This window comes from Amaranthus tricolor, chromosome 2 (genome assembly GCF_026212465.1).
Source record: "Amaranthus tricolor cultivar Red isolate AtriRed21 chromosome 2, ASM2621246v1, whole genome shotgun sequence".
NCBI lineage: Eukaryota > Viridiplantae > Streptophyta > Magnoliopsida > Caryophyllales > Amaranthaceae > Amaranthus > Amaranthus tricolor.
In genome coordinates, this window is record NC_080048.1 from 26,906,801 (window position 1) to 26,922,440 (window position 15,640).

Genomic DNA, 15,640 nt, shown 5'->3' on the forward strand with positions numbered 1-15,640 from the left:
CCTCCCGTTGGGTATTTGAGTTACGTAGACTAACAATAGTTTTTCAACTAATTTTTTTGTCAAAATTTCCAACACTTTCAACACCTAGTTTTGAACTTTTTTTGGTCAATATATAATTTTTTTCTAAATTAACTTTACATAATAAATATGATAATATAAAATAAATATATGTATCAAAAATATATCAAAGTATATAATTGAATCAAAAATGTGTTTGGGATAAGGTGTAAAATTAGAAATAGTCTTGTATGATTCTGAATATGAAAAATAGCTAAATGTTAGTGGAAATATGTTGAAGATTGAAGCGTAAGTCTAACAGGATATATATAAAGTGTAAAATTGGAAATTGTTGGATTAATGTTACCATTAAAGACTTAGAACAAAAATAGCATATCCTTATGAATGTGACTGTTAGGATTTTAATTCATTGCCATTAATGCTTAATATGTTGGTGATATTCTGATCAGTTGTTAAACCCACATTGATACCTTAACAACTATATTTTTATTTAAGACGTGATTTAATATTAAATCACGTCTATACTCTTGGAATACTATGATTAATGAGGTTAAAATAGAGCCATTGAAAAATGCCTATAAGTTGGTGTTGTTTTATTCACTTTGAGACGCATAATTTTGATTTTTCTCTCTTTTTTCTATTCACTTGTATAAGAGTGGTATTTGCTTCACACCTCAAATAGTGAGTGTACATTGCCTTTGGTGGGTGTATTAATCTTGGGAAAGTCTTGTTAATTTACACTTGGGATAAAACTTTCTTAATGGAATGCTAAGTTCGTGTCACACCATACCTTTCCTTATCAAACACATGTTAAACACAACTCTAAACACATTTCTCAAATACAAAGGTCGGTAATCCTCCTAAGAGACCATCTCTCTGAGAGACACCTCTCAAGAGCCCTAACCCAATTGGTTAATCAAAACACGCTAATTAATTATATTTAATGGTGGGGATTTAAGGTACACCAAGTAAGTATTTAAGGTATACCAGGTAGGGATTTGACATGTATCAAGTAGATATTTGGTGTATATCAAGTAGGAATTGAGCTATATCAATAGATATATGGTGTTCCTAAGTAAGGGTTTGAGGTATATTAAGTAGGGGTTTGAGACATACCAAATAAACAGTTATTTGGGGTATACCAAGTAGTTATTTAGGATTGTCAAATAGGTGTTTAAGGTATACATAGTAAGTATTTGGGATATACTAATTAGGTATTTATGGTATACCTATTAGGTGTTTGAGGTATGTCAGGCAGGAATTTGAGGTATACTAAAGAGGTTTTAGGTGTATACCAAACAGGTATTTACGGTTGTCAAGTTGGTGTTAGAGATATATTAAGTGTGGGTTTGAGTATGTAAAGTAGGCATATGAGGTATGTCGAGTCGTTGTTTGAGGTATATCAAATAGGTGTTTATGGTATATCAAGTAGGTGTTTGAGGTTAACAAGAATCAGGTGATTAGAAACACTTACTTGACAACTTCAACATACTAAAAACACCTATATTGTGAACCTCTAATTTACGTATCATAAATTTCTATTTGAGGTATGCTAAAACTCTAACGAATAAGCATGCAGTTACACTAAAATTCCTTTTTTTTAAAAAAATGAAATATAATGGCCCGACCCAATTAGTGAAGGTGTCTCAAAAAACTATCTTTCACAACAATTTTTTTAAAGAAACCTAATAATTTATTGATGAAAGTGTCATATTATATCTACAACAAAATAATAATCAATCAAATACATAACAGTTTTAACCAAACAAAATTCTCACGATCATTAGAAATGAGATCTAACACTAAAGTCTCCCCTTCTATTACATCCCTGCTTGATATAGCCTCCTGCGAAGAAAAATTTAGATCTTGTGTGGCTTTTAAATAGAAATAAGTTTGATACTATTAAGTGTATTACCCGTGATGATGTTATATAGCTTTTTTCCATTTAATTGATAACAACACTCAAACTTTCATTGTGAGAGACTTTAAAACCCAATATATGAGTAGATTGAATCCAATAAATAAATAGAATAATTCTATAATATAAAGAGACAGACTTTATTTGTAACAAAAAACAAAAAAAAAAAAACAAAAATAAAGAGATTGAGAGTTTACCATCAAGCATATTGTTGATAGTAGCCTCAAAGTAAACGATGAAAGCTAGGGTTTTCTTAGAAAAAAAAAGGAAAGGGAGAAAGAGGGGAGAAAGATAGTGGTTTTATACTCTTATCTCTCACAATAATTCGTATACCGATGTTATATACATATTAATACTAATAATGTGTGTTGTAATTGTAGCAATAAGAGGACCTTGAGAAGAACTTACCAAGTCCTGTATTACCAACAAATATAGTCTTGCATGTATATAGGGATATTGTCTCTATAATTATGCTCCATAATTTCTGATTGTGAAATCCAAAAGAAGTGGATGAAACTAACATTTTGGAAAAGTATAAAAAAAAAGTATTATTTTGTAAAATAGAGAAAATGTACAATAAGAAGAAAAAATACGTTAAATACGTGAATAAACATAAAAAATTATAAATAATGAAAAAAAATCAAATTGGGTAAGAAAAAATTAAGGAAAATTATCATAAGTACTCTTGAGTTTTGACATTTTATTAATAGTAACCCTAATTTTGTTTTTCAAGTGTGTCCTCGTATTATTGAGCATCTTACGACCGTAATACTTTTTTTTACTTTTTCCATTTAAAATCGTCCAAAACCGTTAACTTTTTCATTTTTCTTTTATTTTTCAGTTTAAAACATAATAAAAAGTTAATAATTTTGAATCTAAAAAGTTAAAAAATATTACGATATACGAGGGTATCATTATCATTAATAATAAAAAAATATAGAAATACCATTAAAAAAGAATTAAAACTTAGGAGAAATTATTTTCCTTAAAAAATTAATCGTAGGAGAGTAACTTGGTCCCAGTGGGCGAAACAAAGAAACCCTTAATATCACATTCGCGATCTCCCCAAATCAAAGCTTCAGAAAACTCAAAAATGGCGCAACATGGGCAATACACATCAATGGCAGCATTCCAACAATCGTACTCTAATCAATACATTCCACCACCAACTCTTCAACCTCCATATCAACAACAACAACAACAACAACCCATAAACATCTCTTCTTATTCATCCCATCAATACAATCATCATCATCATCATCATCCTCATCCTCATCCTCATCCTCATCCTCATCAATATTCATCTCTTCCTTCTATTCCCTTACCTCCAGTTCAATACCCTTCCTACCCACAACACCATTACTCTGATCGCCCTTCCTCCAAACGTCCTCGAGATCCCGTTTCAGATTCTGGTGAGATTCCTTCTACCAAACGACTTGCTTTGGGTAATGACATTTTATTTAGGGTTGTTGTTCCATCTGGACAAATTGGCAAAGTTATTGGTAAAGGTGGCCATAGAGTTCAGAAGATTAGGGAAGATACTAAAGCTACTATCAAGATTGCTGATCCTATTGCTGTCAGTTCTTTCTACTTAATCTTTGTATTCTTTGATTCTTTCAAATGATTTTAGATTTTTTATCATGGATATTTTATCATTTTGATTTTTTGATGATGGTATTGGTTTAGGAACTTCATTTATGGTGAATTCGGAAAAGTTGGCCAGAGTTCATAATAATTATAAATTCCCGTTGAAATTTACTTACTACCTAAACTAAACAAACTCTATTTTTTGGTAGAGTTATAAGCTGTTTGAATTATATTTGTGTGTTCGTGTATGAGAACATTTTTATGTAAAAGGGGATTTTGGGGTTTTATTCCTGTTGAATAATTTGTAGGAAAAAGTACCGTAAAAATACAACTTTTCAATATTTTCCCAATATTGATTAATCATGAATAATTTCCCTCTGACATCATTTGGCTTATTGGCTGGTGTGTTGGTGGCGGCCATGGGGAAGGGTGGTCGTAGCCTGGGGGGTTGCAATTCACAGGTGGTGATGTTTGCTGCTTATTTGGTGGTTGGTGGGTGTGCTGGGTGTGGTGGGGCTGGGGTGGTGCACAAGTGGGAGGAGGGGGATGAGTGGGAATTTTTTTTCTAATTCATATGTAATTTATTTTTTTTAGAAATAAAGGTGACTGGTAAAAGTAAATGTTGGTGGAAAACTTACCTCAAAGTTGGTATTATTTCTAGTTAATTAATAATCCTTATTATTGTAAGGAAAAAATTGGAAGGTAATATTATTCAGGGTAATTTTTCCTAATGTATCATGGCCTCACTTTGGTTTTGTTTGAGCTAGGCTTTCTTTAGAGCATTACATAGGAGATTCATTGACGTAAATCTCTTTAATTGAACTTTGTTTTTGTTTGTAATAATTAGTTCTTTGGATTTTTTGTTTGTTAAATTAGAATATTGTATGATGGTGTTTTTTTTAAGTTAATTCATGTTGAATTTGGGAAAATGGGATCTTGTGAAGTTGGGGTGTGTTAAAATTAGGGAATTTGTTTTTCAGGTTGTTTGATTTAGTAGATTAATAAACTATTTGAAATCTTTTTATGTGTTTTGTGTATAGAAAGTATTGTTGTGTAGAATGGGATTTTAGATTTTATTCTATTTTATGAACTAAATTTATGATGGACTTGTTGGGTTCTATCGCTATTTAGTAAAGCTTTTTTTAGAGCATCAGATAGGATACTCTATTAATGTCGGTAATTAAAGTAAGGTGCGTTGGGAATATGGTATTTGTGGTTCCAAGATTCTGGGATTGGGGATGAGTGAATAAGAACTTTTGATAAACGTTTGTTGGCTGTTGGTCGTTTTATAAATGCTTAATTTGTACGCTGATGCTATTTGGAAATTGGTTTGTCAGACTCATGGTAGACAGTTGGATTGCAAGTAAGTCCTTGGCTTGGTATACTAGGTGAAGAGCAGGAAATTTGGTCTTTACTTCCTATGTTTATAAGAAGGAGTTGTTTAGATGTTTGAATGCATGTTTTCTATGTTGTCAAGGCATCATTGACCAGATAATGATATTTTTGCATGTGATTAAAACTAGAAATATGTTCGTCCTTTTTAATTAGATGCATTTATAAATTATAAAAACATATTCTACTACAAATCTTGTATGAGACCGTCTCACCGTGAGACTAGCCCGTATAATTAGTCCATTTCTCCAATTGATCACTTTAGGATTGTAAGTGATCACTTAATAGTTTATAACTCTAAGATTATAAGAAGTTACCATTTTAAAACTATTTATTATTGAGTACTTCGAAATTATAAATAATTACTTTAAGACAATAAATCTACATTAGGCCAGCCTTATAGAGAAGGTCTTACCATGAGATCGCCTCATTTGAGAATTTGTGCATTTTCTATATCTAATACTCCCTCCTATTCTTTCCATTTGTCCCATTTATCATTTCACGCTATTGTTCTATCATGCTTAGTTTGTATTTATTCCTAATTTATAAGTTAAAATATAGACAACTGGAATATTGTTTGATTTGTCTCATTGTAAACTCTATTAAGGTTTGGATTCGTGAATTGGCAAACATGCAGTGCGAAGTGATTCAAATGAAAGAATAGGAGAAAGTATGATTTAGTGGTCAATTGTCAACAAGAGACATTGTTAAATGATAAAGTTTTATGAGTATATCCTAGTAGGAGTAGATCTATATGAAGTTGCATTTTTGTAATAAATGGAGATGCAAGCGATAGAATTTTCAACTAATAAGTTGCTATGAGCCTTCATGTTTCCTCCTTTGATGCAAATTATGTTGTTGAATTTGGAATGTGTGCCCTTTTTGATCATTTTTTTTATTGAATTGAGTGATTTATGAGTACAGTTGTGTACTTATAGTCTTATGCATAACATGGCCGATCCTTTTTGGTTAAGTCTCTAAACGGTATTATTTCCAGCTTACAATCCATTATATTACCATTTTGTTGGAAATATAATCTGTTTTATTGAAATAGAAATCATGCTTCACTTATGTCAAGTTGGTAGATGTATTCTATTTGGGAGCAAGGAAGATTTTGATTAGTGTCATCTAATTTATGAGCTCCATGTCATAGTTTTTTTGGTAAATTCTGATGCAAATTTTCAATGTCATACTCAACAAAAAGTTCATGTTTTTTGCCAATGAAAATTCAAAAGAACATAATTTCAATATTATTATATTGCTTTTTTTTTTGAGTAGCTTCTTCTAATCAATTTAATCGTTGGCTAAGGAGATGGAATACAATGACGAAACTTGGGTGAACATTTATGGGCTGCAAAAATTTGAAGTCTAGTTTTGTGTAAAGAAAATGAGGGCAAATGTTTTAACTTTTGAAGGTGTCTGGTTTTTGAAAATGGTATATAGCTTAGCCTTATATCTGCTATTGACTAAACGTATAGCTTCTCTACTACGGTTTTATAGTACTTTTTGTAGGGATTGTAATTCCTGTGACCAGTATATTCCATTATATACTGTTGCTGCTATTTAATGCACTTTTGCTTTCTTATGTGTAAATTTGGAAGGAGTGGAATGTGATTCAATGGCAAGGAGGATGGGCAAAATTCGAATTGTTAACGCAATGTCTTTTTTGTGTTAGAGATTCGAGGAACGTGTTATAATAATTAGTTCTAAAGAGAATGGGGCTGGCGGTATGAGTGATGCGGAGAAGGCGTTGCTTCAGATTGCTTCTCTTATCCTTGCGGTACTTGATGCCATCCTCTCTTTTATCTTTCCTCATTATGAATAGCTATGTTTTATACATTTGCATCAATATTTTCCCCTTCTGTTATTCCTAGTAAAATGTGTAAAGGGCTCAGAGAATTTACGTGACCACTATATATTTTCCACGAGATTTGCCGTTATAGTGAACAATAGAAGAACACAGAAATGTACTGTTATAGAAGAATGTAGTAATAGATCATATAGATGTAATTGATAGAAACAAGATAACACTAGCATTCGAGAGGCTTGCACTCTCCCAAGACTTGAGCGTAAAATTGACTATAATGTGTATTATAGTTTTTTGATATGTTTTTCTCATTTAATATTCCTTATTTATACTAGTTTCCCATTTCTATACTAACTAACTAATACCAAAATACCAATACACCCTTCTGTTCTATATTTGTGATTGACGTATCTCGTATTGCCATAATTCTTTCATTGTATAATAATCTTTGAGCTTGTGGCCGTGTATCTTAGTATGCCTTCCCCCCCAATCCTTCTCAATATTCTTAATCTAAGACGTCTTATCACACTTTTAAAAGGGAAAGGGGAGGTGTGAGCGTGGCAAGAACTGTTTACAAGTGCAACTTATACTTGTTTCTCATCAATTTGACTGTAAATAATGCTTTTAGGATACCTTTGGGCTCCTTATAGTGTTGACCTTGTTACCATGCAATGGTCTTATGTATCAATTTGATTTACTTTTAATCGACAGGATGATGGAAGCAGTGCATCTGCTGCCGCGACTGATCCCTATGGTGATGCTGCAGGACATGTAGCTAATAATTCAGTAAAGTTGTTAATAGCAGGTTCTCAAGCAGGTGGCTTGATAGGGGTATCTGGTCAGAACATTGAAAAGCTTCGAAATACTTCTGGTGCTGTAATTGCAGTTCTTGCACCAAATCAACTGCCTTTGTGTGCATCTGCTCATGAATCGGATCGCTTGGTCCAGGTAAAATTGATATGTTCGTCTACCCCTTTTTTGGCTGTGGGTGTGAGTAGGCTGACCATTTTTCTTCACTTTTATCTGTTCCTTGTTCAGCCTTCATCATTGTCTTCTTAAAATGATTCTGACGTTATATATTTCTCTTTGAGCATAGGGTGAGGACAAAAGCCTGTACTCTTCGCTTCTTAGGGGAAATTGCTAATGTCTGTAGATCCCATAGATCTTTATTACATGTTAGTGAGAAAAATGCATCATAAATTTGGGCCTAAATCCACTGTAATTAGATATTGTCATTTCCTATGTTTTTGTAGGAAGATTACTCAACAGTTGTGTACTTGTTCTTGATTTAGTGTTGTGCTTCCCATGACCATGTATCTGTTCAAGCCAGGTAGCATGTGCAACTTTATGAATTTGATTGAATTATATGCTGTCAAACTTCGGGTCATTTTATTTGGAGTTATCAAATGCAAATACAAATCATGAGTTGACATGCGTGTACAACTCCACTGATGTGAGTATTTTGACCAACCAAGTATTAGAAGACCAAAGTTTGTTGTCGCATTGAAATTTTGTGGTAGGTACTATATAGGGGGATCTCCAGTCCTCTACTCAAGAAGTGTTAGATCCTAGCTGTCGATCCTTTTAATCCGAATAAAGTTCCGTTGCTCCTTTATTTCCTCCATATCCCTGCCCCATTTTTCTTCCATCCCCCTCCCCTCTTCCCTCATTCCCTTCCCTTGTCCCTCCTGCCCATCCCTCTCCCTCGTTCCCATCTTTCCTTCTGAATCTTCAATGCAATTCCCTTTTCCATTCCCCCTCACCTGCCCTTTTTTGTGGGCTGGCACTGACAATGTATATAATTAATGATTGCTAGGTCTGTCTGCACCAGGAATGAGGAAAAATGAAATACAGGTTATCTGGGTGGATTTCCTTGACTATTCTCATTTGCGTGAGTTTGCCATTGAGTATGGATCAATTTTCTCTCTTTTTCCTGCCCCCTTTTTTTCCTCTAGTATTTCTGCTTGATAAAGGGTAGGAAGGGAATGAAAAGACTTTTCTATACAATTGTTCAAGAGTTAGGGCTCTCTTGCTTCCCCTTTCAACTTTCATAGACAACAAAATGACATCAGAAAAATAGTCCTTAGCCTATCATGAAGCATAATTTGAATTTTAAACTTAAATGGCCAAGAGACTATTGATAAGTTTACTAACTAAGCTATGAGGGTTGCAGACTCAATGCATTGTGTAAAAATATTAAAAGGGTCTTTTTTGGGTAAGTATTACTAGCACCATTAAATGTTGGTTAGCTTTCAGGAATACTTGATGTAGAGATTTTTTTTGAAATGCGCTAGTACAACATTGTTATTTCTTAAGAGAAATTTTGAAAAAGTACTAGAAGCAGAAATGAAAAAATTATAGACATTGATATGCATTTAACACTCATAGAGGCTATTGGCAGTGTAGAATAATGTCAGCAACTATTAGGAAAACACTTTTACTCATAGAATTTGTAAGTAGCCAATTCATTCTCCCATCCTAAGTGTTTGAAACCTTATTTGTGAAAGTTTATGCTTTACTATTGGTCGTAGGAAGAGAAAATGGATAATTTTCTGAATTTTATAATCTATAATGTGAAGGCTCAAGCTTAAACAAAATTTTATATATACTTCTATATATATAGGTCAAGTTCCTATGAGAACCAAACTTATATGAAAACCATAAGAACCATAATCTAAACCGTTATATCAAAATTAAGGGCTAAGATTCGCTTGCATTTTAATTATGGCATTTTTGTTATTTTTTTTTTATTTTTTTTTTCAGGAAGCTTTTTTGGGAACAAAATGTTTTATATGGAAATGAACACATCTTTGCCTAAAGTAACACTTTTTTATGTAAACTAACACTTTTTTATCACTGATTTCTTTTTTCTAAATTTGTTTTTGGGGAAAAAATCTTTTTGTTTGAAAATTAACATTTTTTGGGCGCAAAAGTATTGCCTTTACATGTAAAAAGTATCACTTTTCAGTGTTACTTTATGGAAATTAACTGTAGACTTCTAGTCTGTTGGACTTGGATCAAGTTCGTGTGGCTAAAAGACTAGTTCTCATGGTTCTTGTATAAGCTCGGTGTTCATCTGAATCTTTTCTTATATATTATATTGGAAAAAGTTCAGGTAAGAACGAAACTAGAATAAAAACTGTGAGAACCAAAATCTTAGACTCGAACTTGATCCAACGGACCAGAAGGAAAGAATTTATTTCCATAAAGTAACACTTTTTAAACAGAAATCAACAATTCATTTCAATATATATAATAGTAACAATTTGATTGGTTATTGGTATTATATGTTAGCAATGGTAATGAAAATTTGATGTAATTTAGCTAGAAAAACTACTTGACAAGGTTGCTTGTCCTACTCTAGTTATTTTTTCTCTTCCTACATTTATTCTCGTCCATTATCATTTGAGATGGTGGTATCAGGTAGTATTGGAAATTATGAATAAAAAACATCTTTGAGGAAGAGGATTGATTATCATGGAAATGACCTACTACATCAAAACTAGCACTAAAACTCATTTTGATTACCATTATATAGCACCAACAACCAAACGGACCATACATTTCATCAAAACTAGCACTAAAACTCATTTTATTACCATTATATAATACCAACAACCAAATGGACCATAAATTTATCATTTAAAAGTGAAGTTTTTCACGAGTACTTAGGTGTGTAACTAGTTATGCACTGGGATCTCGGGAACTCCATTTTGTGCTATGTGTTTGTTGCTTATTCTGAGAAATGATCTGTCTTGTGGACATCAGATATCAGGTGAAGTAACTGCTGTAATGAAAGCTATTGAGGATATTGGTGTTGAACTTCGGTAAACTTATTTCTTCACCACTTGAGTTTGATCTCTGTCATCTCCAGTCTTCTCTGGTTCATATTTTTGTCAATTCATTAGGAAAAATCCTCCAAAGCAAGTAATATCTATCAGCCCAACATATAACTTGAGTATTGCAAGAGCCGCTCAGCATATGGACCCTAATACTGGTAAATGTGCTTCTACAAGCATTTGTTTGTGCAAGTGATTTGATCTTGTGTTATTCTAATATTCTCTCAATAAAATTATCCCAAATAATTTTTGATTGCAGCTGAATATGTGACATTGGATATGGTGATCTCCGAAACAATGGTAGGTGGCTTGATTGGCAGAGCTGGTTCCAACATATCAAGGATCAGAACCGAATCTGGTGCAATGATTAAGGTCTGTGTCCTGTGGGAGCATGCAATGTTGTGAATTCCACCTCTATTCCTATTTTTTTAGACATGTAAAAGTCATTCTTCTCTACCGAATAACTTACTACAGTCTGAATTTTTTAACACTCTTTGTGGCGTGTCCTACCAATTCTATTCTTTCTCTTGTTTGATGTTCAAAGAAATTTACCATCTACTTGCTTCCATTAGCTTTATCTCCTTGAACTGTGCCATCATATGTGTCATATGTAATATGGGCTGGAGGGAGCAACAATTAAGAAAAAAGTTCATTTTGTGTGCTAGGGAGCAAAGTACTAGGCTGAAAGCACCTAGGCTTCGGTACACAGCATAAATGCCTTACACAGCTAAGCCTATGAGGATCAAAATAGATCCCAATGACAATATCTAATCATTGGCTGGCATTAAACATCGTTAAGCCTCAGCATACAAACAAAAGTTTGTAAGCCTATCTTTTTTGGCATCTCATATCTTTCTAAAGATTGAGTGTTCGATGCATTTGATGGTTTCTTTAAAGATATGTTACATTTATCTCTGATGCAAGGTGTAATTGGCAGTAATAGGACAAATGAAGCTCGTAGAATCGCAACCGTTTCACTTTTAACGTTTCGTAGAATTTTAAGATGGTAAAAACATTGAAGTGTGAAACGCGAAACTTTGTCCCTTTCGAACACTTGGTACCAAAATAGTACGGAAACTTCGAAACAATTAATCAACACTTCTCATTTCTCGTTTGCATCAAGAAGAAAAACGTATCTATTTTGTTTTCTTAATTGTGATGGTTATATTATGCTCTACTTTTATGATATTTCCTACTTATGATTAATGTTATAGTTATATTTCCTACTTAAGATTAATGTATTTGGAGTTTTGACATCATGACCCTATCTTAGCTTCTATGGGTTCAAATTTTGTTTCTAAAGTTTCCGAAATGCTAAATTAACATTTCTTGTTTCTCGTTTCGTTTCTTGTATCGGATCAAATTTCATTTCGTGTAACATCGGTTGGACCCTGCCGCTGCATTAAGCATTTTTCGAACCAAGTATATGGGTTGGCTGGTAGTTAGTACTTAATATTCACCCTGATGAAATTGAGACTGTGAATGTGTGTACAAAACCTTCATATGAAATCTTTCTTTCTCTGTTTCTCATTTTTTTTTTCATCTCACAATTTTTCTGGGTTCTAAAATGTTTACGTATTGGTCTTTTGCTATGTATGATGCTTTTTCCTCCTCTTGTTCTTAATGCTGGATTATCCTCGATGTTGTTGTACATGACACTTATGTTCCAACTTTTAGGTGTTTGGTGGAAAAGGTGAGCAGAAACATAGGCAGATCCAGCTTATCGGCTCAGCTCAGCAAGTAAGCCTCTATTCTTCCACTACTTCAACATGGCCTGCTTGTCCTTTTTTTTTTTTTTTTTTTTTTTTTTTTTTTTTTTCCTGCTTATACAAGCAGCTTATAGGATATGAGACTTCTATTATATGATCTGGGTTATGATGATGCACATTGGACATTGCCTTTTTAGTACTTGAGCTGGTATTTGGTGCTGGTAATAAAGTACATACTTTTGAGCTAGACATGAATGTTATGGTGGCTTGCTTTGAATGTTTGTAAATACCCTTGTACAGGTAGCCTTGGCAAAACAAAGAGTAGACGAATACATCTATTCTCAACTGACACAACAAACTGTAGCTGAGGACACTGTCTAAATCTTTATCATCTCCTTGGCCTTCAACCTTTCAGATTATGCTGTGATTCTTTTTATGAACTTTTTCTTTCTGACATAAGTTCGTGTTCAGAAAAGCTAATTTAGTGTTGTGATGTAAAGGGGAGGTTTTGTTTCCTACTCGTGAGGAAGAGCAGAAAATGGAGAATATACCAGAATGTTGTTGTTCATATTTACTGGAACATAGAAAGATGGCAATGTACTTTCAGTTTGGAGTATTAGTTTTGTAGTTTGAAGCATTTTGGTTATGGTGTTTGTCTTGGGGAAAACTCCATCCACTACTTGTTAAACTGCAATGTAATACTACGGCCTTATTGTGCACCTTTTGTTTGATTCGAAATAATTAACTAATTACAACTCATAGTGACATGTTCGTGGGTGAGAACATGGGGCTTTATTATTTTCACTTTTATCCCATTGATCGTTATTATGTAATGCATGCTTTTTGATTGACTTTTGACTTAGCTGTTGACTTTTTAGTTAAACAAAAAGCTAAAAATATATTTAGCAAATGACTTTAAGCTATGAGTAACTACTTTTTTTATTATGTTTAAAATTTTTTGTTACTTGTTACTATTAAAAAGTAAAAAAAAAATGTTTGATAAAGCAAGTTGAAACATTGACTTTGAATCTAAGATTAAACAATTATTTACATGGATTTGTTTGAAAAAAATTGTTAGTTAGAGTTGGTATGTTAAATAGCAAAGATTGAAGTTTGTTTTTATAACCTATTAAAGTTGATATTTTAACCTGTTGAATTTGGTATTTTAAAATTGGTGTTTTAACGAATTATAATAGGTTAAAACACCTACTTTAATAGATTAAAATACTAGTTTCAATAGTTTTAAATGTCAACTTTAATAGGTCAATAACTTAACAGGATAAAACACCAATTTCAAATACTAACTTTAAAAAGTTAAAATATTAACTCGAATAGGTTAGATTAACAACTCTAATATACTAACAAGAAAAACATGAAATAAACTAAACTAAGCAAGATAACATGATTTATGAACTAATTAATAAGATTGAAACTAAAATCTAACTGGCAAATCTATACATGAAAATCTTGACTAAGCTAATTTAAAATAATACAAAAACACATCACGTCATTTTCATAGAAATTAAACATAAAAAATTGCAAGAAAAGGATTAAGAAATTTACTGCCACTCTAAGGTGGAGCAAGAAGCAAGAACATCCACAAGAGAAGAGTAATAAAGCCATAGGCGAAGCCACATTCGGGGTCGACGGATAGCTGGTCCCCTCTACCGAAAATATAATTTTTATAATTTTCGCTATGGCCCTCTTATTAATTTATTATACAATTTAAAGAATGTATTAACAAAAATTACTATTGGTCAATGGTTGGGATAATATATTTGTAATCTAAGGTTAATGGATCAAATTCAAATTTGAACTATTATTTTTTAGTAGACTAATAAATTAAATTTATACTATAATGTTATTACGATTTATCTTTCATAATTGGGCATTCATCCTTTTTAGTGTGCGTGTTTTATATTTTTGCTATCTTAATTTTAATAGTGTTTTTTTAGACTTAAAAGGCAAATATATTTTTATCGTTTTAACAAACTTTTATATAATAAATAATTTGTTAGTATATCGAAAATTTACCCTTCAACTCAAAATTCTGACTTCGCCCATAAAACTATAATTAAACCTAAATCTTAAAATAAATTGTCTCATTAATCACATGACCCGAACTAAATTAAGAAATATATATATATTGCAGAAAGATTACATAAAACCTTAAATAAAACATTAAAAGAGATTTGAGTATTTAAACTAACAACTAAAAGTAACAAACTTCCAACTAAACTATTGATTTACGTGTAATTGTGAATTGAACACAAGGAAGATTATATACTACTCTAGATCTAACATAGTGAGCGAAAATAAATTTTAATTGAATTTTATATCTAAACTAGTTAAAACTGTAACTAATTGGATTTAAACAATAAAATTAAAAGCTCTAGCATATTGAAATTTCCCAATTCTCATATGGATGATGATTATTACTCAATCATACTATTTAATAATTTTGTTGTAAAATAACAAATAACAGCTCATGAGAGTTTCGCCAAAAGTCATTGTTTTAATGATTAATATATTATTATGTGTCACTTAATTAAATAACTAATTGTCCAAATCAAGACATCATTTTAAGCTGATTTTTTTATTAAAAAGGGTTAGTTGTTCTAAAAATCTTATAATAGCAAAATATTATACCTAAATAATAAACTTTAGAGAATAATTGTCAATTTAATTGTCTATTTAACATGTATTATTGTCATACCTAGGGATTTATTTTAGGAATTTATTTTAAATATTGTGATATCAAAGAGTAGTATATAATGTTATCAAAATACATTATAAAAGCTTATAAATATCCTATTTATTTTTATTATGTAATAAACGATATTGATTATGTAGAAAATTATTCTATTTTATAAAATATTTACTTTGAATTATCCTTGTACATTAGTTTAGAATATGCATATGTATAAATTATTAATTTACATATGTGTTGCTCTAAAACTAGTATGTTAATTATTAATTAGTACTAATAAAAAGTCACAAAGTAATTAACTAATTGGAAATTTTCGATTGACAAGTAATGTATACTTTAGTCTTTATACTATATATATATACTAAATTATATTATTATATAAATATACACAAAGTCTTTATAAAAGTAAATTCACAAATTCTTAGTTGAGACGGTCTCTACAAAAGACCTTTCAATATATAGACCAGCCCATAATTCAAATTTAAAAACAAATAAAAAAAGAAAAAAAAGAAAACTGATTCTGACGCGTTTTCTTATTCACTCCCAAATAACTTCTCAGTTTCCATTTCCCATTTCTCAATCTTTTGTCTGACAACCACTGAACTTCCCAAAACATTTATCTCCTCTCTAAATTTTGCTCTTACAATCTTCATTTTCGAT

General features: G+C 31.6%; 1 protein-coding gene across 1 annotated transcript; it reads left to right on the forward strand.

Annotated features, from left to right (window-relative positions):
• Positions 1–2,915: 2,915 nt before the first annotated feature.
• On the forward strand, positions 2,916–13,035 carry LOC130805833 (flowering locus K homology domain-like). Its single transcript, XM_057670620.1, has 8 exons — positions 2,916–3,512; positions 6,591–6,695; positions 7,434–7,670; positions 10,491–10,549; positions 10,631–10,719; positions 10,821–10,933; positions 12,239–12,301; positions 12,571–13,035. Exons 1-8 carry the CDS (start codon positions 3,030–3,032, stop codon positions 12,649–12,651), a joined length of 1,230 nt encoding a protein of 409 aa, XP_057526603.1. The 5' UTR covers positions 2,916–3,029; the 3' UTR covers positions 12,652–13,035.
• Positions 13,036–15,640: the final 2,605 nt, after the last annotated feature.